We start from the raw sequence: 26,222 nt of genomic DNA on the forward strand, positions 1-26,222 counted from the left end.
AAAATAAATTCCATTGCTAGTTTATTTCCCATACTTGGTGATATGTTTAAAATCTTATCCCAGCGATCTAACAACTAACTGTAGATGTTACGATTGGGGTTGGGAAGTTTTTTCTCTCACTATCTGTGTCAGATAACCACTGGGGGCTCACCGTCTGCATTTGTGTCCATAAGCTTTATCTTCTCTCCTACTACTGTGGATTCACTGTCTGTGTCCTTGCAAAGTGAATTTCTTTACCTGTGTACTTGATCTCATCCCCTATCCTTACTCTAGGGCAGTCCTTTTGCAATTTTTCTCTCCTCAGCAACCATATTTTCCCTTTTCTACTGTAACTTGCTCATGTGTTCAAACCTGGCATTATTTTTCTTACCTTTACACACAACAAAAGAACTTCTTGACTCTCCTCCCTTTGGTTATTCCCTCATTCTTCCCTCCTTTGATTAGAAAACAAAAACTCTCAAAAGGACTTCTGTACTGTTTCTCTCTTCTTGTTTTTTCTTGAGCTCACTTAGGCTTTTGACTTCATTACATCACCAAAATTATTCTTACTGTGCTTATTAGTGATGTCCATGTGGCTATGCAGTGGTCAGTTCTCAGTCTTCATATCACTCACTAGTGTCATGATGTGTTTTAATATATTTTCCTTTTTAAAGCAATTTTTTAAAAAACTTGATCTTCAGGAAACCATGCCCTCCTTATTTTATTTCTACTATATTGGTTGCTGCTTTTCAGTTTCTTTTCTGGTTTCCCCTTTATCTCCTTGAACTACAAATATTAGTCTGTATACTGCTTTGCTTATTTATACTCACCCTGTTGGCTATCTTACCTAATTTCGAGGCTTTTACATACCCTGTAACCAAGTCCTGAGCTCTGGCTTCATATATCCAACTGCATCAACGTCTCTACTTAGATATCTAGTAGTCATCTTAAATTTAAGGTTTAAAATTGAGTCCTGATTTCCTGCTTGACTCAAATCTCTTCTCTCTTGTCTTTGTTTTTTACAATGGAGTTGCTGTTTAAACAGCTGCATTATAACAATCTTTGAGTGGGCCCAAAAATTTGGCATCATCCTTGATGTTTTGTGATCTCATCTGCCATTGTTGATCATTGCTGGGATTCATTAACTTATTAATGGTTGAAAAACGCCAGTATTTTAATTCTATCCTTTTTTTCATTAATTGGAATACTCTTTAAAGAAACATTTTAACACATCAATTATTTGGTTTCCTGTTTGTATAGGAAAGGCAAGAAAAATGGTTGATTGATTCCCCTTATTTACACATATTCAAAATAATTAGGTAGTTTCCAAGGATCCTCTAAAGGCGATGAGAGGCATGCTTGTGTGTATGTTTAGTATCATGAACTCGTGATTTTAAATGAGCTTCAGGCTATGTTATTATCTTTTTTGTTGTTGTTTAAATTGCCCCAGTTTTGGCCAGTGGAAACTTACTTAGGCTCGCACCTGGATCCTTTAGGCACAACCTCGCCTTTGATAGGTTTCTTGCTTTCCACAGTGACAAAATGTTCCACGTCCAGCTTGTACATTTCTGGCCCCAGAGTTCTGCTTTCTTCAGCTGTTTTTTCAAGGAACTTTAATTTTGTTTAGTGGGAAACAGTATCTGATAGACCCCAATCCAAGTGTTAGCAGCGCTCTGTTAGTCATTGTTTCCATGTCTTCTCAGTGGATGGGGCTAAGAAATATTTTGTTGTTACTTTCTTTTTTTCAAAGATAATATACACTATGAATTCAGTCTGATATTTATGATTCAGATTTAGTACTACAGGGTTTTAATTTAACTTTATTGGTCTTACCCCTGTATTTTCCTGTAGTCACACTGAAAATTTTGATTCTTAACAATACCAGCATAACTAGTCAGGATAAGAATACTAACGTTAAAACCAGTGGTGTAATTACCAAAAACAGTTTAATTATCTTGGAGTTCTTTTTTTTGTTTATAAGACGTATCCCTCTAGGCAAATATGATTAAAATCAGTGAGGATAGTTCTGAACTGTATGGTTATACCACTATCTAGATAATGTGGTTAGCTTCAATTGTTTTATTTTACTTGTGATTTTTAAGGATTACCTTCTAAAATTAATTTTGTTTTTATAATTATTGTTTTATACAAATATATATACATGGTTCCACAGTCTAATCTATGAAACAAAGTAGATGCAAAAAGTATCACTTCTGTCTTTGTCTCATATACCGTATTTTCTCCATTCCTTTGAAGATAACCTTTTCCCCCCTTATTTTATGGTTTACTTGTTCTTTAATTTTTAAAATACAAGCAAAATACTTAAGTATTTTTATTCCCTATTTCATTAGCAGATTAACCTTACATGCTTTGCGTAACAATATACTTTTGATTGACTTGTTTTCTTAGTTTCTGGGTCTCACATGCTAGGAAGTATGCTCTCTGAGGGTAGGGATTTTTGTTTCTTTTGTCTTGCGCTGTTCCCACCATTGGTCCATAATAGATACTCAGCAAATATTTTTGTGAATAATTGCATTGTGCATTCATAGTGTTTTATCTCAATGCAAATTAAAATTTGTTAAAATAGAAGCCATTACTAAATACTCCAATTAAGAGTGACAAGATACCAAGGAGCTCACACTAGTATCGTAAAAGTTTATTTTTTCTATTGTGTAATAATCTTTTCTAGTAACTTGTGAGAAGTTTCTCACACAAAGTTACAAAATATTGTTTGCCAATTAACAATCAATGAATATCTGTTTTCCTCATCAATCACACGAATAGTATTTTCCCCAACACTATCTGTTAACTATGCGTATATGTTCTTATGTATATGGATTTGTGAAGGTGGTTCAATAAAGATTTTAAAATCTAATAGTACATGGTGAATGTTTAAATGAATAAAGTATGTGTTGTGGGAATAGAGAGTATTTGGGAACTTTTTTGTTTGTAACTTTTAAGTTCAGGAGTACATGTGCAGGATGTGCAGATTTGTTACATTGTTAAATGTGTGTCGTGGGGGTTTGTTGTACAGATTATTTCATCACCCAGGTATTAAGCCTGGTATCCACTAGTTACTTTTCCTGATCCTCTCTCTCTTTTTACTCCCCACCCTCTGGGAGTCTCCAGTGTGTGTTGTTCCCCTTCATGTGTCCATGTGTTCTCATCATTTAGCTCCCACTTAGAAGTGAGAACATGCAGTATTTGGTTTTCTGTTCCTGTGTTAGTTTGCTAAGGATAGTGGCCTCCAGTTTCATTTGCGTCCCTGCAAAAGACATGATCTTGTTCTTTTTATGGCTGCGTAGTATTCCATGGTGTAAATGTACTGCATTTTCTTTATCCAGTCTGTCATTGATGGGCGTTTAGGTTGATTCCATGTCTTTACTATTGTGAATTGTACTGCAGTGAACATACATATGCATGTGTCTTTATAATGATAGATATGATTTATATTCCTTTGGGTATATACCCAGTAATGAGATACACTAGTTTGAATGGTATTTCTGCCTCTAGGTCTTTGAGGAATGGCCACACTGTCTTCCACAATGGTTGAACTAATTTACCCTCCCACCAACAGTGTAAAAGTGTTCCTTTTTCTCTACAACCTCTCCAGCATCTGTTATTTTTTGACTTTTAATAATAGCCATTCTGACTGGTGTGTGACGGTATCTCATTGTGGTTTTGATTTGCATTTCTCTTATGATCAGCGATGTTGAGCCTTTTTCATACGCTTGTTGGCTGTATGTACGTCTTATTTTGAGAAGTGTCTGTTCATGTCCTTTGCCCACTTTTTAATGGGTTTTTTTTCTTGTAAATTTAAGTTGTATTTGGGAACTTTTCGTACTTTTCACTCAATGTTGCTGTGAACTTAACAAGCCTGTGAACCTAAAACTGCTCTAGAAAATAAAGTCTCGGAATCCATGGCATGTTTACAACATTATAGTGATGTCAGTTAGATTTGTGCTACGTGTCTTGTATATAAAATTGTTGCATTTGTATATGATGTCATTAATGTTAGCTGGACATGCAAAAATCATTATTTTTCTTCTATTAGTATTAAAGTGAAAAAAGTAAATGGAATATCCCAGAAACAGAACTGTGTGTGTTTATGGTTAGGTTCAACCATAGGCAAATATTGATGTCCTACCATGTTTCAGTTGTATAAAGATAGTGTTGCAGATTATTGGGAATATTAAAGTTATTTCAATAAGTAATGCTTGAGTAATGAGTAAAGATTTAGAGAATAAAACTCAATTCTGACCTTTCACCTTATATCAAAAATAAACCAGATATATTAAAAAATTGACAAATGTGAAACTATACCAAAATTAGAAGAAAATATAGGTGATTACCTAATAGAACTTATTGGAACCTGTGATAAGAACCTGTCAGTTCCCTTAATGTAGTCTGATCAAACCTGATTCTTTAAAATTAGTAATGGAGGAAGAATCTGATGAGAGGAACTGCTCAAGTCATAGCTTTGACTCTTACTTCCAGATATCTTTCTTCTCTGTGTGAGGGGCCTAACTATTTGCTGCTGTAGTCGCCTGACTCTGTGTGTGTGTGTGTGTGTGTGCGCGCACATGCTCCTGTGTGCTTGCACTTCTGTGCACTCTTATTTTCTGACTTTCTGATGGCATATCCCTTTCCTTTTGCTTCCTACAAAGCTGAAACAAATTTTGAATGGCTTTATATCCCTTAATCCTTAGAAAAAGGATGCATAGACATAAAAATATGCAGTTGGATAATCTGGTTTATTACATCAGTTTACCAGTTTGGTTTTGTGGTTTCTTATAATTCTCGGTCTAGTGTGTTATTTCCCTGTGTCAAAAACCATCTTCGCTTACTACTGGTCATTAAATGATTCCAGACCCTGTATACTAGACCTAAGAGATGGGGACTAGCAAGCTAGAGTTTTATTTGACTATATTTTAGGATGATTTTGGCTGCAAGTAATAGAATACCTGAATTCAAGTGGCTTGAACAATAGGAGTTTAATATTTGAAAATGCAGTATCATAAGTCAGGGGCTAAATGGTTTTAAGGTTAGTACAGAGGCTCAGTGATATGTTGGTCTCTGTGTTAGCTTTTCTTTCATTGGCTTTCTACTCATGGTTGGACGTGGCTGCGGTAGCTCCAAGTGTTGTATTCTCCCATGATAACATCCGAACTTAGGAGATTGGAGGGATGCTGTTCTTCTTTCATCTCTGTCTCTCTGTTTTATTAGAGAGGACACTGACAGATTCCCATACTAAAATAAGTATGGAATAAACATTTTACATACGAAATACAAATAGTTAATATAAGTTTGAGAATTTATAATCTTAAAATTATAAATTCCTATCGAAACGTACTACATTTTATTTTTCAAATGGTACAAATATATATAAAAATGATAAAGCTTGTGAAAATGTCTTGATTTAGGTACTCATAATACCAGTGTGGGGAGCGGGGGAAATTGGCTGGGCCAGGGCTCTCTTTGCTGATTATCTGCAGTCAGAAGTGTGGGACTTGGAGGAGGGGGCTGAGGCCACAGCCGCATCTTGATCAGGCTTTCTCCAGCCCTCCATCAGCCTCACCAGATCTCCATTCTTTGCCACTAGGGCCAACACGTGAGACCCCATCTCCCTGCTTGCCAGCCCTAGACCTGTTGGAGCATAAAGTGCTTCCTCCCCAGGTCTGAGTGTTGGGGCTCTGCTTTGGCACTGCCCCACGGAAGCCACGGCCTCTTCATTCTGTTTCTGTTGTTTTGTTTTTAACAGCTGTACTTTGCACACATGAAAAAATAAATAAATAAAAGTTGTTCCAGAAGGCAACTTGACTGTATGTATCAAAAGCCTTATAATTGTATGTCCATCTCTTTCTAAGAACCTATCCAAAAGAAATCATCAAAAGTTGGCAAAAATATATATACAGGGATCTTTCTTTATAATCAGGAAAATTTTTACGTGCTGTAAACATTCCATAATAGGGATATTGCAGGTGAAAATTCCATTCTAATTTACAAAAGCAAAAAGGAAATGTATTGGGTCACATAGCTGAACAATCTAGAATTGTTCAGGCATGATTGGATTCTTGTGCTTGAACACCTGTCATCAAAACTCTGTCACTTTCTCTCAGCTTTGCTTTCTTTACTGGCCATATTCTCAGGCTCGTTTTCCCTGTATATCTCTCAACAGCTCTAGGTCAAATCCTGCTAGTTTTCTGTGGCCACAGCAGAGAGAGCTTATTTTTTCCAGGTGTTCCAACGAAAGTGCTGAGTGGGATTCATATTGGTTCTAATAGTTCTGACATGGTCATATGCCTACCTCCAGCCCCTCCCTGTGGAATAGGAATAGTCTTATTGGCTAGGCTTCCTCAATGCAAACATTCATCTCCATAGAGGGGACGAACTGGCAGACCGTGACATGATTGCAAAAAGTAGTGCTCAAAATGATGGCCTTGTATTTGGTCAGGAACAGTGGCGTAGGCCTGAAATCCTAGTATTTCGGGAGGCTGAGTTGGGAGGATTGTTTGATCCCGGGAGTTCGAGACCAGCCTAGGCAATATAGTGAGACGTTGTCTCTATAAAAAAAAATTTTTAACCCCTCCCCAAAACTTCATATGATAAGGCAGTTTATTTTAGAATGTTTTCCACTAAAATTGCTTAAAATTAGAATGTTTTGGTGCTAAAAGAGGCAGTCTTCAGTATTCTGGAAATGCCTTCATTTTCTGATATTGTGGGATAAATTACATATTACTAATTCTATGGTTTTTTTTTAAAGGAAATTATAATTAATATTGCAGTGAACATTACTAGTCTTGGGATTATTGGGTAACAAAGGGCTAGTAACTTCCCAGAAACCAAGTCTTTGGTTGTTAGAAGATTCTTTTTAGCTTCCTTGAGAAGTAAAAATGAGAACTACAGAATAATGAATATTAAGTGGTGATGATAGGTAAGGCACACCCTAGTGAATTGACACAGTACATACAATGTATTCATTTTGTTTCTTTGTAGAATATTATTTTTTCTTCAATCTTAATCTTCCAATATCACTTTTTACGGACTTAGGATAGAATTGCTTTTCTTTTTGTTTAGATAGTCTCTTATTTTTCCATATCCTATTACATAGTAAATCTTGACAAATTAATTTCGATACATTATATGTTGGGTTTTATTAATATTATCCATATTTATAGCCAGAGTTATTCTCTGAATGCTGAGTGCCACAAAGCTTTCTCATAATTATCAATGTCTGTGTTCATTCAAAATACTTCTAAAAGTAGCAACTCCAGAATTTACTTTGGTATAATCGGTATTATGGTCTAAATTATTGACCTTTATTTTATCTCACAGTCCTGTATGTATTTTAACATAGTTAAGTAGTAAAAATTCTTTTATCAGTGACTAGAGGAACTATATAACTCATCATTAAAATGATAAGTACTAATGTAAAGTTTCTTTTTCGATGAGAACTATGTGTGGTTTATTGTATTTATGTATAATGAAATAAAGGCCCTATAGTGGTTATGAAATTGGTATCCAGCTTCTCTTTCCAAAGAAAGTGGTAATAACCTTTAATCAGTGTGCTTGAGGAACAGTTCTGATACAGTTTTAGGTCTGCTTCCTGTGTCTCACTCTGAAATGCCTCCGTCTTACTTCAAGGTCTTCATTGTTGAATTTGCGTATGTGTGTGTTAACTTAAGCAGGTGCTCACAGTTTAATGTGTAAATATTGTATTTCCGCCTTGGCTCCTCCTCTTATCTTCCTGATAGCCCATCCCATCCCCCATTCATTATCAGTGTTACTGCTTGTGATTTTTCTCCTGTAACAATCTTTATGTTCATAAAATCATATGTAAATACATACATAAGTTTTTGAATTTTTGCTTTATAAAAATATTAATCAAGTTGAATACTTAAGATATTTTAAAGAAGAATATTTCTAAATTGTATTTTATAAATACAATATAGCTTTCTTTTAAGTGCTTATAGGTACTCACTAAACAGTGAAAGTAAGCATAGCACATGGTATTCTCAGTGATGGATACTAGAAATAATTACCTGGCCCTCCATATAACACATAATCTTATCTGCAGTATATTTCCACTGTTAGTGCTCTGCAACTTAATTAGAGCTCTAGTATCAAAAAGAACCAGTGACAGCTATTTCATGTTTTAAGCATTCAGACTAATTGTAGTCTTTATGTTTTTATGACACGAAACAGCTTTCAGTTGATTTCTGTTGAAATTAAAAGCTTCTTCAATATGTAATTTTTGTCTTGTTGGTATTCTCTTATCTACAAAAACTGCATACCTATGGTACAATCTACACACTCCTGTTATAGATAGAAATTTTGATTCTCTCTTAAACCATGAATTCAGATTGGGAGAAGCATTATGGCTTGAATGTGTTCCCCAAAATTTATGTGTTGGAAGCTTAATCCACAATGCAACAGTGTTGGGTGGTGGGGCCTCATGGGAGGTGCTTAGACTATGAGGGGATTAGTGCCACAATAAAAAGGGCCTGTGGGAGTGGGTGCTCTCTCATGCCCTTTAGCCTTGTGCTATATTAGGATGTAGTAAAAAGGCACTCACCAGATGATACTGGTGCCTTGATTTGGACTTCCCAGCCTCCAGAACTGTGAGAAAAATGAACTTATGTTCTTTATAAGTAATCACCCAGTCTCAGTTATTCTGTTATAGCAGCACAAAATGGACTAAGACAAAGCTGTTCTTTTGATAGAATGCCTCCTCTGATGTTACCCTATGACTCTGGGAATGCTTGTTCCAGTTCTGTGTTGTTCTTGGGAGTTATCAAGCAGTGCCTTGGTGGATCCAAGTAACATTAGGCTAGAAGTTAAGGGAGAGTATGAAAATGTACATTAGAAGCTTTTATAGGTTTGTTGTTCTTTTTTTTAATGTATCAGATCAGCCATCATAGCTTCTAATCAGCATGAAAAATATTCCAGAGTGATCAAACTCAACCGATGTAATTTTATTAAATATCAGATAGCTATATTGTAAGCTTTTCTTTTTTATTAAGGGTAAATGGATATACCTGCTTTTACATTTTGCCCTGATGATGTCATAATATGTCAAATGTTTCTTACTGGTGGGCAGTTTGGATAGTCATAAAATTTTTATTCATAATATTGCAATGAAAACTCTTGAACTTTTTATACTGTTATGTGAGCGTTACTATAGAATAAATTCTGAAAAGTGGAAATTCTTGGTTAAAGGCAATGAGCATTTAACATTTTAATTGATACTGCTAGAATTTGCCCCCCACAAAGGTTACACTAGTTTGTACTCCCACAGATGTATGAATATGCCATTTCCCACACAAAGTCCCATCTTTTCAACTCAGGGGAACTGCCTGGCACTGTTGAGTTCCCTCTTCTTGCACCTTTTCCTAGAAATTCTCTCCAGGAACTCATTTAGGGCAGTCATATGGCACAGTTGTTTGTTACTGGTCTCTCAGGGATCACTGTTCTTTGTGTTCGGTGCCTTGTGTTCAGTGTCTTGAAAACTGTTGTTTGTATATTGTGTCTGTTTTTTAGTTGTTTTTTGAGGGCCTGTGGGTATGGTAAATCCGGTCCCTGTAACCTCATCTTTGCTGGTAATGCAAATTCTGACTTACTAAATTTTAGCAAATAAAACACAGAAGGAGATTTTTTTCATTTGTTAAATCTGAATTACTTACCTCTACTTAAAGTGAATATTAACATGAATATTAATGTTAATTCCAAATGACTTGCTATATATATTTTTGATGTAATGGTGATTGGATATAATGTTAACTTATATGATTGTGTGAGTATTGATCATGCATAAGTAATGGATGGCAAGAAGCACTCAAGTGGGTGTTTAGGTATGCAGAGTTCTGGCATCAGAGGCCAAAGTCTAATGGTAGATTTTGGCTGGATCATGGTGGGTGGTGAAAGGACTTCTTACATGGCGGCAGCAAGAGAAAATGAGGAAGATTCAAAAGCAGACACCCCCGATAAGACCAAGACCATCAGATCTTGTGAGACTTACTGCCACGAGAACAGTATGGGGAAAACTGCCCCCATGATTCAAATTATCTCCCACCAGGTCCCTCCCACAACAGGTGGGAATTACAGGAGTACAATTCAGGATGAGATTTGGGTGGGTACACATCCAAACCATATCAGAGGATAAGATCAAGGTTATTAAAACGAGGAATGTCTTAGTAGTAACCTCTATCTCTGTACATATTACGGTGTGTTGGGTTGTGAGTCTCGGTCAAGATTTGGTATTGCTGTTCTTTGTAGATTTAATTCTTAGACCAGTGATTATCAGCTGGTGTTTGTAGTACCTCACACTGTCTTCATTCGTGTCCAATAAATCATACAGAATATGCAAATCAAGGTAAAAATTCAGCTCATTATTTTGAAAAATAAATGATTTACAATAAAATTAAAATAGTTGACATTGAGTATCAACTATGTACCAAGCACTTTTTTTTTTTTGCACTTCATATGAAATAAAGAACTTAATCCTCATAACCCTTTGAAGGTGACCATTTTGCAGGTGAGAAAACTGAAGCACAGAGAGTCAAGTAACTTACTACAGTCATAAAACAAGTAGGAGATTTGGGATATCTGTGTAGTCTAGACCAAGTCTGTGCTCTCAAACACTGTGCTATCTGTTTGCTAGAACAGTTTTAAGATGAAGAGAGAAACATGGGCAGCTCATGCTCTATTAACATGTTATCACATCTAAGAGTTTAGGAATCCATGCATTTATACAGAACATCCAGGTGAGCATGGTGGTGAAGAACTCAGACTTTAGAATTCTTTAAAACTTACTTCCGGAATTGGGTCTCCTTTTAAATAGCTATATGAAATAGAATACATTGCTGACTCTCTCTTAGCCTTACTTTTTTCATCTTTAAAAGTGGGAATAATAGTAGTACTTTTCTTGTGGATTTTTTCCTCTGAGACGTTATACTAAGCTATTTTAGTAGTATTTTCAAGACCTTGCAATTGTTTATGAAGAACCCATCGGTTTTACTGACTCACATATCAGACCTTGGACATTGTGTTGTTTTGATGACAGGTGTCATTTGGGAAAGTCTCTGCTTACATTGTCAGTAAAGAAACTGTGGTTTTCTGCTGCATCCCTGTTATGTGTTTTGTTTCAGGATATCTGAAATGGGTGTATTGGGCAACCTTACGTAAATGTCTGATATTCCCCAAAACATGTATTAAACCTTCCAATGTAATCAGAGTGATGCTCATTTATTCATGTTTTAAACTTTGACAGTAATTCAACACTGACATATAAAAACCACTCAAAATATTTTGTCTAACACTTCTGCATACACTATGTATGCATTTTAATTTAATCTTTGTAACCTTATGTAGTAGACAATTTTATTTTCCTCATTCTACAGAAGAGAAAAATGGGGCTAATGAGCAGTTAAATGCTTGCAAATGTCTTATAGTAAGTAGCGGAGTCAGGTTTTGAGTATATGTCAGACTCGAGTCTGCATGCCTAACTATGATGATAAATCACCTCTCTTGAGTATTGAGGTCTTAAAATTATGTATTTAAAAATAGAAGGGGAAACAGACTTATGCGAATCAGGACATAAATTGTGCAAAACAGGCCTCCCGAGGAACTAAAAGTAGAAAGTCACCAAGAATGGAGGCTGTTCTTAGTGCTATGTCTTTCCCTGTGGTCACCTCTGTTCTCTTTCATTATTTTCTCTTTCTGCATATTTATTGGCTTCATCTGTTTGCCTTACCACCTAGACCATCTCCACTACTCATAAAATGGTACATTCAACATCAGTGTGTTTATCACCCTAAAAGTCCAGAGCCATGGCCAAGTGGTCCAGTTTTTCGTGATCTCAGTTATAATTTCCTGTGAGAAGAATCCTGCCATCCAGGCACAGGCTCAGGGTTGTTCCCCTCTAGGTGAGGTGTCTGTCAGTCCTTTGATCAGATAGCTGTGGTTGTGGATGATAGATTGAGAGGGGGTGACTAGACACACAAAGGGATCTACACTAATATTGGTGAGTATTTGTCTGGGAAAAGGGTATGGCCTGAATACAGCCCCAGAATATGTCTATAATAACATATATCAGATTTTATTAAAGTGGTGTCATAAAAATAACAGCACAAATACAGCATTTAAGTTACAGGTATGAGAAACTGAAATCAGTTTATTATATGAAAACTAACTTCCCCAAACTGGATATGTAAAGCATTAACTTTCAGTGGTACTGGAAGAGTTTATTTAAAAGAATCGTCTGAGCGAATCTTTTAAAAAGAATATTCAGTCGTCATTTATTTGCTGAGCACTCCCTTATGTACCTTGTCAATTTAGGATTCCCTATAGTAGGTTTGCATATAACTGGATGTATTTACCAGGGAACTCTACATTATTTGCCATACATTATTTGAAGACTCACGTCGTTGAATTTCAGATCCTATTTTCAGATTTCTCAATTCATGAATTCCAAATAAGAAGTATTTGTCTTTTGACAAATGAATACAAAGAAGAAATATTTGTCTTTTTTGTATGCATTTTCAGTTATTGGTGACTTTTAAAATTTCTCTAGTTACCCTACTTCATTGCTAAAATGGGAGGGGTTTTTAATAAAGTTTTTGAAAAGTCTGAACAGTCAGAATTATATGCCTTTTTCTTTAGGATACTGGGAAAAGGTTCCATAGAACTTGATGATTTTTAGTGTGTTTGGTTCATTTAAACATTTTCCAAACAAAAATATTTGTAATTATACTGGTTTCTGGTCACATTCTGTGATCAGCCTGTTGAAGATCTGTAAGATACAGAATATACTTTTATTTCATGTGGTTTATTATGAGTTATTGTGATATCCTGGAGTCATACTTCTGTTTTAAAACAAGTATTTTTAGATGGTAGTTCCAGGGAAAATACAATTCATTGTGTTTATTCAATTTTCACCCAACTTTCTTAGGAATAGATAGTTCTTTTATACCAGATGAGCTATAGGTATCTTCAAAAGCTTTAAAAAATTAAAAAAATCTTTTATTTTGTTAAGTATGTTTGGCATATATCCATAAGCTCATTCTGGCTTTTCTAAAATAGTTAAGTGGCTAGAATACCACATCTAGTCATGTGGAAATTTGCTTATTTTCTGAAATATCTTGATCCTGAAATCACAGAACTCCACGTTTAGATTTTTTGTGTTCGTGTAGTAAGGATAATTTTTTAGGACATTGTTTTTAATATATATTACATAAATGAAACAGTTGCCATTTGTTCCAACTGATTGGACCATTTCCAAGACAGATTTCCTCCCCACTGTGTCCATCATTATGATTTTCAGTCTAGAATTTCTTTCCAGCTCTTGGACCTTTTCCAAGATAGAGACAATTTCTGAGCATCTCTTTGGTAGTCTCTACTGGATTTTGAAGGTGTCAGTCAAGAAGAGTTGGATGACAGGAGGACTTGGAGCATTCAGGCAGGCCCCCTTAAATATAACTAACTTAAGGCACTATTTAGAGCAGACAACAGATTACATAGATTTTTTTAGTTTAGTACTTTTCAAACGTTTGATGACGAAGGACGATTTTTAATTTCCAATATATATGTTCAGGGTGGACAAGGTGAGCATATTATATGCTTGGCCCAGATGCTGTGGAAGTGTTTTCTAATTACCATAATGCTGACACTACTCTGCTGAATGACCACATGTTCAACAGTGTTGTTGATCCTAGAACATTGTTTCTTTATTTTGCTCCCAAGGTTGTTGAGCCTCAGAAAAGTTAAATGGTTTGCTCAATGTTATACAGTTGTTAAAATTTTCTTGTTTAGTTTCAGTAGAGAACAACTCTACTCAGGCAGAATTTGGTCTTTTGTCTGAAGGTGATGTTCATTGCCAGTTCTGACTTTTACAGTCAGAAAAATATGCCTCTGGCATTTGTAGCTGTGGGGGAATTTTCAGTTTCTGCATTGTGGACTTCTGAAATCTTTTACGTGATCTTATAGTTTTGGAACAATAGAAAAAAAAGATACCACATAAAATAACAAAGCAAGAAAAATAAAAAAATATTGAGGTAGAAAAAGCATAAACAATTTAAAAACTATTAGTTTCACATAATTAGAGTAATGGGTACATATATGAGGAAAGTATCAAGAGATAAGGCCTAAAAGATTCTCAGAGATAAGATTAATAAGTGGTATTAAGCCATAAAATGGAGTTTGCTTTTTATTGTTAGACAATGGGAAACGGTTTAAAAAGTAATATAGAACAGGTTAGTTTTTAGCAAAGATAATTTTAATGCCTTTTTTTTTTTTTTTTTTTTTTTTTTTTTTTTTTAAAGAGACAGGTTCTTGCCTTGTTGCCCAGGTTGGAGTGCAGTGGTGCAATCATAGCTCACTGCAACCTCAAACTCCTGGGCTCAAGCAGTTCTCCTGCCTCAGCCTATCTCTCTCTATATTTTAAAGTAAGATTAATAGAAGGTATACTTCAGTTTTGTAAAGTATACTTTAGCTCTAAACACCATAATCAAATGTCTTTGAATTAAAAGTGGTAGCTTTAAAAAGGCAGAACATAGAAATATGATGCAGTAATTGAAAAGATTATCATCTATTATGTTTTGAAACATCTCTGTCACCAAGTATTTGGTAAAAATGAATGCAGTGATATTGAGGCAGTATATTATGCTGTTGAATATAACCAAATGGCTTGTGTTGGAATTTCAGCTCTGATAGTCATTATTTTTTCAACCTTGGGCAAATTACTTAGCCTCTTTGGGCCTTGGTTTCTCATCTATTGAACGAAGATAAATAATACTTTCTTATAGGACTGTTGTAAAGGTAAATGACTTTCTCTGTATGGATAGATATACAGTGGTCCCTTGGTGTCTGTGGGGGATTAGTTTCAGGACTCCCTCTTCCTCACGGATACCAAAATTCATGGATACTCAAATCCCGTATATAAAAATGATGCAGTATTTGGATATAACCTACAGACATCCTCCCATATACTTTAAATTGTCTCTAGATTACTTATAGTACTTAATACAGTGTAAATGCTGTGTAAATAGTTGCTGTATTGTTTAGGAAATAATGATTTTTAAAACTCTGTACATGTTCAGTACAGACACAGCCATCTATTTTCCCCCAAATATTCTCAATCCCACGAATACTGAACCCACAGATACGGAGGGGGTGACTGTATACACCTATTTGTTATATAACTTAGAATAATACCTGGTAAATAATAAACATTGAATAAGTACTTTTACTGCTGTTGCTGGTGGTGGTGGCATTATGATTAGTAGCAGAAGACATTTCATTAAATACATTTTACAAACATGTAAGAATAATGTGACTACAATACCAAAAATTTACCAGTTACTCTTTGAAAATAGTCACCCACTGGATATCAGATTTTATCTTTTTCTCCAGTTATCAAGACTAAGGTAATGAATTTATATTTAACTTAGTGTTTTCTCTTCTATAGTTCATCAGAGAAGATATGAAATATAAAGATGCTACTAATAAACACAGCCATCTGCACAGAGAAGATAAACATATAACGATTGAGGATTTATGGAAACGATGGAAAACATCAGAAGGTAAGACTGCCTTCGTGATCTGGCTCCCTCCCCGTCTGCACATCTAGCCTGCTTAGTTGTTCTTAACTCACTTATAGTATGCTTTTACCAAAAAAATCAAAATAACATTTCTGTGAGGATATTTATATTTTAGTAAATGATTTTCCCTTCTTGTTTTTGAAAGGTGATTTTTATCTTTCTGAGAGTCATTAAGCAGCAGGCTGTTCTCATATAATTATAGTAGAATAAATAAGATAATGCATGTCTGAGAGCCTAAAGTTGTAAAGCATTGTTTCAGCTATTACATGACATTATTATAAAAGGTTTAGCAAATAAACATACGGAAACATCAAGTTTTCTTTTTAGTTGTGGAGAATAGTTCCTAATGTTTTTAGGAGGCTATTACTGTTAAGCTTTTTCTTAAGTAAATCCTTTATGATGTCTCGTAATAGTTGTATGATAAAATTGGATAATTGGTATTTTATTCCCTTTTCTACTGTTAAGTTCTCAAGCTGTATTATGGACAGTAAGTGTTTAGTACGGGAAAAGTCTGTGATCTAAAAATCTCAACTTGGTTCCTAATACTAGGAAGTTACTAAAATTTAAAAAATTTTACAAGTCCACTAAACTTACATTTTGTTTTCAGTAACTCAACTAAAATTCCTTGTTTCTAACGCTTTTGTTCTTTCATGAAAGTCAGCAATTATGTTGTAAGCATATATTTTTCTCTGAAAAATTAAATGAAATTAAAGGGACCGATTACCAATTAAGAGTGTAAAGAAATAATAAAGTTTACTTGAGTCATTATAATAACCTTTAGAAGCGGGAAAATAAATAAAACTGTCCCACCAATGCTCAGTATTTTTCTTAGTGTAGAAGATGGTAGATAGCTTGCTTACATGTGTTTCTGTTGAAATACACTTGGATTGGGGGAAGAAAGAAGAAAACAATTTTGGACTTCAAAGAAAAATATATAGATTTTAAAAAAACCTCTCCATTTCTCTTCCCTACACCATTTAAAAATAACATGAGCTTCTATAGGAATAGAAATAAACAAATATCAGTTTCATGAGGAAAAGTGAAAATGGTGGGGAACTCAGCAACAAACTTACTTTATTGACATGATATAGCTCTGCAATCCATAGATACTAAGAAGGGAGGTGGAGATCCATTACAAAGTCTATTGCTATTAGTATTTTTTTAAGGATTAAAATATGTAATATATTGATTGGAACCCACCTATGTTTGAATGAAGAAAAAAATATTTGACCACTTAGCTCTTGTACTACCTTTGTTCAGCCACTATCATCTCTTGCCTGGATAATTGTGGCAGCCTAATTCATCTCCCTTTGCTTATGCTCTGCTGTAGTCTCTTCTTCACCTAGCAGAGTACTCTAAAATGTAAATTAGGTCTGCTCATTACTCTATAGTGGCTCAGAGTAATCGTGCAAATCTTTACAAAGGCCTGTAAGCCTCTACATGTCCTGCCTTCTATTTCCACCTCACTCTCATCTCTTACCTCTTCTATTCCATCCATCTCTCTCACTCACTGTGCTCCATTCATTCTGGACCTGTTGCTATTCCACAAATGCAGGAATGCACACGTCCTCATGGCTAACTCCATCACCTCCTTTGTTAAAGTCTTTATCAAGGGCTCTGCTCTCAGTGAAACCACTCTGGCCACCCTGTTTAACATTGCTAACCTCCCCTTTTACTCATTTTTTTTTTCAGGTACTCTTGATCTTTCTTACTCAGCTTCACACTTTCCTTTTCCCCATCATGTATCACCTTCTAAGATACTATATAATTGACTTATTCATTGTATATATCTCCCTTCTCTCTCTGCCTCACCCCAAGAATGTAAGTGTTATAGGGCAGGGGAACTTTGTGTGTTTTGTTTATTAATGTGTCCTAAATAAAGAGGACTCTATTCTTAAACTCCTTTTTGTTTTCCCACCCTAGTGACTTTGGTGAGATCTTTTGTGATCTATGAGAATGTTTGTTTGCTTGATTTTTTTTTTTTTTTTTAAGCTAAGGCCTTTTCAAGTTGAATGACCTCTTAAACCTCTTTTTCCCTAGGCTTTCACCTTAATCTGAGATCTAACCATTATGATAATGAGGGATTTCCCCAGTTCAAACAGTTGGCCTAAGTTATCTCCTCTCTGCTTCCTTTTCTCTAAGCCCCAGTTGGCTATATAACCTTACAGAGCCTGGGAGAAGTAGTCTCAGGATTCCTAGTAATGCAGCTGTATGGGATGAAAGAGAGAGGAGTCAAGTGATAGTAAACTTTCACTAGAAGCTTTGTAATGACCTAATTGATTTTTCTCAACCCATGTCAGACTCTGTTTATTAAAGGAGTCATGGAAGGGTGGGGTATTGTTGCTAGAGCACTGGTTTTTAAAACATTCAGCCTCCAGGAGGAGTCCCAGAGACAGGGCATGTTGAGTGTGCAGGGCTCTGCTTTTATCTGTTATATTTTGTTTCTGTTTAAAATTTCTCTGGAGTCTTTGGTGCAATCATTTAGATGAACATCAGCTCATTTTCCTGTACTCATCAGTATTGATCATTTTCAGAACTCCTGTCATTTTTATGCCCCCAAAGCAAAATGGTCTCTTTTCAGAGGAGAAAGTTCCAGGTCCACATAAAGTTCCAGGTCCAAAACCTGTTGAAGTTAAAACATGGTAAGAAACCATTCTTTTCCCCCATTCTTTCTGTGAACAGTTTTAATGATTAGTTCAATTGAGTAACTTGGAACAAACATAATTTCACACAGGACCATCTCAGTCACCCATCCCTCTGTGCTGGCAATCAGACTTTGACTAGACAAAGCCACTCCAAAGCACAGTATGTGCTTACAAAGGTTAGTCAGGACTGTATTTGGATAACAGCAGCTTAATCATTCCAATCTTTAAAAAATAAAACAATGTTTTTGGAAGCCTGAAAAAAAAAAATTTCTCTGGAGAAACGAAAAGTAGGTCTTCTGAAAAAGTTTGAAAACTGCTGAAGTAGAGATTAGAATATACCCTTAACAATAACATGTAATTCAAGGTTGTTTGCTTGAATATATACAAAAATGTGTGGGTGTGTGTGTATATGTGTATTTATACACAAAGTGTGTATGTGTGTATATACATATATATAAAAAACACGCACTCACACACATACATACACGTGCAAATATATGCATTCATCTTTGCTCATCATTGTTGTGTCTCCCGTGCCTAGCGCAGTGCATTCACTTTGTATTTAGTAGTGAATATTCACTTCGATATTCAGTAAATAATTGTTGAATGAATGAAAGTGTAATGCCTGATGAGTACTGGATGCTTAGTAATTAAGTTGGTCAAATGTTTTGAGTACAGGCATTTCTGTTATTAGACATTATGTGCATTTCTTAAAAACTTACGTTTTTTAAAATTGTGAACTTAAAAATGACAGTTTATGGGAAAAATGGGACTGAAGGAGACTACTCAAAACCTATACAACTTATTAGCCATGGCATTAACAGTATTAGTAAAAGTACTAGTACAGGCTGGGCGCGGTGGTTCATGCCTGTAATCCCAACACTTTGGGAGGCCGAGGCGAGCGGACCACCTGAGGTCAGGAGTTCAAGACCAGCCCGACCAACATGGCAAAACCCTGTCTCTACTAAAAATACAAAAATTAACCAGGCTTGGTGGCATGCTCCTGTAATCCCAGCTACTAGGGAGGCTTAGGCAGCAGAATCACTTGAATCTGGGAGTGTGCTCTACTGCACTCCGTCTCAAAAAAAAATACTTGTACTGCTAAAAAGAATTTTAAATTCCTAATCAATACATACTATATAGTAGATATAGGAATTTACATTTAAAAAAATGAAGATAACTTTATAGAAGGATAGATGGGGGGTTCTAGTAGAGTTGAGGTTGCCAAAAAATGAAGACAAGGGCAAAGTGCATGAAGATGAGAACTGAGCAACAAGCATTTCCAAGACTGAGGCTCTGGCCAAATTGAGCAAAGATGAAGAAGGAGGGTAAGTGGAAGCTCCTGTTTGTAGCTTGCTGTATTGGCAGTTAGTATACCTTGCATCCATTTGATATTACTTGGCGATGTGAAATGATACCATGTTTGGAAAAGTCACATATGAAATGATGTGACTTTTGCATTGACGTGACCCCTAATTACTAGTGGCACATAAACTAATTCATGTTACAGAAGCACATGCAGCAAAGTAGACTGTATCTATTAGGTGCTAAACAAGCATTGCATTGGATCCTGGGGATTAATGATGACTTAAACATGGATCTGGGGTATACAGAGCAAATTGCTGAGTAGGAAAGACAAAGAAAACAAATAATTACACTATAAGGTGATAGGTACAATAATAGGAGTAAGTTTAGGGTGTGGAGATAGCTCACTGGAGGGAGTGATTAGCTCACTATTATACACAGAAGGTGGTGTTTGGGTTGACCCAGGAGCTCTAGGAGACAAGAAGTAGAACATAAATAGTAGCTCCCCCATGGCATCTTTTTTTTTTCTTGAAATAGACAGCGTTTTGCTCTGTCACCCAGGCCGGAGTGCAGTGGTGTGATCATACCTCACTGCAGCCTCAAATTCCTGGGCTCAAGTGAGCCACTGGAGTAGTTGAGACTATGGGCGTGCACCACCACGACTGGCTTATTTTTTGTTTTTTGTTGGGACGGGATCTTACTATGTTGCCCAGTCCTGTCTCCAGCTCCTGGCCTCAAGCAGTCCTCCTGTCTTGGCTTCCCAAAGCACTAGGATTACAGGTGGGAGTCACCACACCCAGCCTCCTTCTTTAGTTACCTGAAAATTTGCTAGAAGTGAAAGTGGAGGTGGCATGCTATAGGAAGTATGTAGGCTTTCAAACTATACAGCTTTAAATTCTGGCTCTTCTATTTATGAACAGTGAGACATTGGACAGATTTGGAAAATTTACTCATAAAATGTAATTCTTGTGTGACATAAATCAGTAATGTAATAAAAGTACCTGACATAATTTATGGCAACACCTGTTAGGCACCTAGTAAAGGTTGATTCTCTCATTCACTAATAATGTGAAATAAACTAAAAAGTTCAGCCATATTCAAAGTTTTATACTGTTTTTGACTTAGTCTCACAATATTTATTGATAAAATGAACAGACTAAGCTATATATGTACCATGATTGTGTGCAAACTCTGGACAGTGAAATGTACCCAAGATCTTTCTGGAATGTTGTCAACTGCGGAAAAGTAAGATTGTTTTATGCAGAAGTTGATCCTGACCTCAAATAGAATTTCAGCAATGACTTTAATGCAGTGCGTGTGTGTGTGTGTGTGTGTGTGTGTGTGTGTGTGTAGAGAGAATGCTTGGTCAAGTTGCACATGGCAACTGTCTAATGCAAATGAAAGCCATTTAAAAACTAGTGTTATATTTCAGATAGATTTTGATAAACTGGAAACGTTGTAAGAATTACTGATTATATTTAGATAGTAGCCAGATACCTAATGCAGGAAAATGTAGATGGAAAATTATTGGTTATATACAAGATTTAGAGACTATAGTAGATAAAAAACTGATTAAGTAATACACTGTTTTTAAAATGAAAACTCACTGGGTTAGTTATTATAACATGTGACAACCATGAGGTAATCTTTCCATCGTGTTCAGCACAAGTCTTAACCTACCTAAGGTCACTGTTTAATTTTGGGCTTTACGAATTGAATAGACATTTGGAAATTTAAGATAATGTTTATTTATTTTAAGGATTAAAAATTTAAAGCAACTGAAATAGTCTGAGAGAAGAAAGATACAGGCACTTAATAATGGTTATTTTCAAGTGTACTTAAAGGCTAGCCAGAGACTAAATGACCAAGAGTATTTTCTTTCTGTTTAGGACAGTGAAAATATAAATATTTTATAAAAGGAAATATAAAGAAAAAAATTTCTGACCATGGATATAAAATTCCTAAAAGTAAGGGAAGTTATACATATTTTAAAAATATATAGAACCTTTATAGCCATAAGATTTTTCTTCTGGGTATGAAAGTATAAAGGGATTTCTAAATGTTGATAAAATCCACCAGCTCTTTAAAGTGTATGATGTTGGTTACAATGAGACTAGAATAAAAAAACTGTAAATAGAAAAGTGTGTATTGTTTAGCATTATCAGAAGAGTAACTTAAAACGTAAGCCTTGCAGATAATAAGATAGTGTTATCTTTGTGGCATCCATCAACAAAATATTTATTTGTATATTTACAATATGCATCACACTCATTAGTAGAAAATAAGGAAGTATGAGAGACAACCTTTCTCCTCCAGGAGCTTAACGATGTTTTGCATGTATGCAGATGAAATGTTAAATAGCAATTCAAGAAGGTTTGATTAAATACTATATAAATGACCAGATTGTAGGAATCTAAGAGAATGGACAGATTTATTACAGGGAAGACTTCATTAGGGAGATGGCTCTTCAACAAGACTTTGGAAGATAAAATTTTCATAGAAATAAGAAAGAGAGGGATATACAAATTAGCACATTAAAATGAGTCCAGATCTAAATGCTAAATCCTTCAATTAAGCATAATTTACACAAGAGATAATACATTTTTAGTGTATGTGAGATAATAATAAGCACTTTAAAAATTTTGTCTTTTGCTCTTACCATGTAGTGCGTAACCATCTCGTGTCTTAATTCTGTCATCTGTTAAATGAGAGTAAAAGTTGTCTACCACATAGTAAGTGATGAACAGATATCTATTATTACTGTTTTTGTAAGGTAAATCTGACCATGGCACATTTATGGGATATTGCAGACTCATATTGCTGGAAGAGGCAGCTGAGTTGGAGAATACTGGGAGATTGGGTCAGAGGAGACCAGACTGTAGTGAGTCTCTGTGTAAATCTGATGAGCAGCTCCAAGAGTGGCAAGTATGATTCCACTCATACTCCAGTGCTTACCAATCCATAGTGATTTGCTGGAGCACTGTATTAAGGAAGCTTGGTCTGTATCTGTCTTGGTAGCAAAAAAGGATATTATTTTAGCAATTATCTATTAGCAATATTTACTGTGTGGGAGGTGGTAGTGTATTTTAGCATTTTATCATCATTGTACTAAGTATTAAGAGCTACTATAGCTTTTTGCTTTAGAAGGCTTGGTAATGTAGAAGAGTTATAAAAAGACAAATTCACTATTGGCAGGAACATTAGCATTGAGTTGAATATAATGTGGCTTTGAGTGGGAAGAATGAAACATGAATTCTGAGCAGTGTTTTAAAGGAAGATTTGGGTTAACTTTTCTCCTGTGTTTAGAATGAATTCCAGTTTTTTTCTCCCTGTGATTTTTGGATCTACTGGGCCTGGAGGGGGGTTTATTTAACTGATTCATACATGAAAAATTTTCTAGTAAATGCTTATTATGAGAAAGCCCTTGTCCTAGGTACAAACGATACACACATGAAGAATGTGTTCTCTGTCCTCCACTTGTCTACAGTCTGTTGGAGAAAGATCTTTTAACAAGTAATTAAGGGATGTGCTATGATCAGTAACTGAGATTATGTAGAAGGCACTGTGGGATAATAAAAGGAAAAGCATGTCCATCCACCTACAGAAGTTAAGTAAAGCCAGACGAGCTGCATTAAGGAACATTTACTTTTCATCTCTTGTCACTCCTTCAGTGAGAGACACTGTGCTAGATTAATAGATAGGAGGATATTTGTATTTAATATAACTCATTGAAAAAACACAAGGCTGTTAATATGCTACAAATACCTGTGCTCTTTTAGTAAATCAGGTTTTAACACTTTTCTGGTTTCCTACAATGCTTTTAGCTTTAGGAGAAGTTCTTGTTATAGACACAGTGGAGGGACTGAGTTTTAATTGTTCACAGAAAGCACCTTATGCAAGGGAAGGTCCATTCTTGAGGTAGAGTGTAGTTTCAGAGTAACAGGTGTCATCATTTCTGCCACTAACAAAAGGTCTTTAATAGTCCAAGTTTCTTCTGTGAAGAGAATAGGTGACACCAGTATGTTGCTCATTCACTCTGTCAACCAACATTTAAGGGAGTTTAACGTGGGTTTGCTAGAAAAATAGTGTAAGTCTTTCTTGATTAATTTACAAATTTGGCAAACATTGTTTTGTATTAATCATTAGTTAGAATTGATTTTTGTACTTCATACAGAGTTTACCCCCGTTTCCCTTTATTATCAAATAGCTTTCTTTTTATAAAATTATCCAAATAAGTTCATAGCACTCACAGTAAGTTGCTGATTGCTCTTAATCATGACCTTATGTTAGCATTTTAATGTCTCTATTCCCTTCACTTCAAATCTACCCATCAGGGCTGTTTTGGTTTTATTAATTTTCTTCTTTTTCTCTTTCTCTTTCTGTTTTATTATTGTCCGTTCTTCCTCTTTTACTTAAGTACACTTGAGTTTTGGAGATTTTGGATCATTGCATATGCTGATTTGCTGGGATTAATTCTGTCTTTTTAGTTTGTGGAAGATACTTTGAGACAATCCTGCCTTCTTTACATAGATTGTTCTTGGTTTTATTCTGAAATAGAGACCCCCTCTCAGAAGAAGATGCAGAGACCAACTACCTATCACATCTCTCTGTCCTGTAGAAAACTTGACAATTCTATTCTGTAGGAACACGTGAAATAAATGTTTTGAGCCTTGTTTTTTCTCACATAACAAGTTTTCCAGTATATAATTCAACATATGAAGCTTTTCTTATGATTTAAGGAGGTACTATTCTAAGACTGTTTGTGAGTTTGCCTTATTATGGTTTTCTGTACACCTGAATTATTCTACATTTCTCGTCTGCTATGTTCACAGACTCAAGGGATACTTCAAGGTTGGAGTACAGTAACAGAACCTTCTGCAGAAGGTAAAAATGAGGGCTGTCCACTTTTCACTGTGACGGATTATCTAGAAAACAGTAGCCTTTTTTGGACATCATATTGTCCTTTCTACCCTTTTCCTAGTAGTTGGAAATCAGTTGCGTATGAGTGTGTGTTACATTTTCCTTTATCCGTCTTTGTTTTGGGAAAGAGGTGGGAAGGAGGGACTCAGGAAATGGTTTTAGATTTTCAAATGTATGTTATTGCAGGAGAGTCACTATATTATATTCTACTTTATGTAGAACAAATATTCCTGCTGCTTTTGAATAAAGGACTTGTTCGTTGAGAATGACATTGTCTTCAAAGATGGTCAGTTAATTTTTTTTTCTTTTCAGACAAGTCTTATGCCTACTTGAGTCTTTTCCCCCCATTTAACTGAATGTTACTTAGCATTTTAGTAGCGACTGTAATAGAAATAATGTAAATTACAAATATTAATACAATGAAAACTAAAACTTTCCAAGGTATTAGCCAGCCTTTTGAATTTGAATATGACCTTTGATCTTTCTAAAAATTCTAAACATTTCTATGATTCTGATATGTATATTTATGTATATATTACATATATAAATATATAGCTCAGAGGAAATGAATGATAAAAAATAGAATAAATCACTTAGCATGTTTTTGTATCTTATAATTAAAAACCATTTCACTCTCTGGATGGTTACTGTGCATAGAATAGAACAACTAAAGCTTATATCTTTCTATCTTTCTCATCTCATCTGGTTTTATATTTTAAAGATAAGAACCTCTTCGATAAAAGGTCCTCAGTAAGCATTCTTCTAACCCTTGGATAATCTTCTGTTTCTCACTCTCTTTGCATCAACATTAATTCTTTCAGGATGTTGAAAATAATAGACCATTTAGATACTTTTGATTTCAGTGTTTTAATCAGATAATTACTTAATAGTTTGAAATTAAGAATCTAGATCAGTCTGACAAAATGAACCAGAATGGCAGTTTTCATAGAAGGAAATTTATCGTTTTTATTTCCAGCAACTTTTCTTGCCAAGTAGCTAAAAAAAATGCAAAGCAGGTGTTTATCACTAGGAGATTATAGTTGCATAAGGGCAATGTTCTAAAAGCAAACAAAGAGATTTGTGATTCACTCACATAAAGGTATAATAATTCAAGTCATATAAATTGAGAGTTCACCAAAAGAAGGAAAGGGAGAGAGTAGCCTTGGGGAAGATTGGCATTAAGGCAAAGGCAAAGAATTGATGAATGAAATCAGTAATGGCCATCAGAGACATGGAGGGAGAATCAGGAAGGCACAGTGTCATGAGCATCTAGAGAGGGGAGTGTTTTCAGGAAGGGATAGATGGTAATGTAGTAGGGCGCATAGACTTGCCATATTGCAAAGTGTCTGCCAAGAGTCCTCCTGAATAATTCTTCATTTAGGTCTCAGTAATAAGAATAGATGTACTGCTGAGCAGACATTTTGTGTTTATATTGTGAATCCTGTGACTGATTTTGCTTCCTTGTCTGCCTTTTGTAACTGTTATTAAGGATCTCATATATTTTGTAAGTGCCTTTAACAGCTTCATTTCATCTTCCTGGTCCAGCGACATCTTTCATCTTTTATTCTGTTTGCATTGTATGCATCTTCGTAAGTGATTTCTTTTCTCCCCTTTCCTCCTCCCCCCACCTCTCCTCCAACAGTGGGGGTTAGAGAGAGGAAAGATGAAAAGTGGCCAGTAGCTTGACACAGAGAAATATGATATATGTGAAAAAACCCATTAGATTTGGCAAGAATAAAATCATTATTAACAGGCAGGAAGATCAGTAGTTTGAGAC

The 26,222-nt window shown here is 35.3% G+C and overlaps 1 protein-coding gene across 3 annotated transcripts in view; it reads left to right on the plus strand.

Annotated features, from left to right (window-relative positions):
- STIM2 (stromal interaction molecule 2) overlaps window positions 1–26,222 on the plus strand; it is a 157,306-nt gene that overhangs the window by 70,786 nt on the left and 60,298 nt on the right. For all 3 annotated transcript variants that reach the window (XM_063619749.1, XM_055245523.2, XM_055245524.2), the window contains exon 3: window positions 15,443–15,557. In XM_063619749.1, coding sequence (XP_063475819.1) covers window positions 15,443–15,557 — 115 coding nt within the window. The remainder of the gene's footprint in view (window positions 1–15,442; window positions 15,558–26,222) is intronic.

The sequence above is a fragment of the Symphalangus syndactylus genome, chromosome 16, assembly GCF_028878055.3.
Source record: "Symphalangus syndactylus isolate Jambi chromosome 16, NHGRI_mSymSyn1-v2.1_pri, whole genome shotgun sequence".
Lineage (NCBI taxonomy): Eukaryota > Metazoa > Chordata > Mammalia > Primates > Hylobatidae > Symphalangus > Symphalangus syndactylus.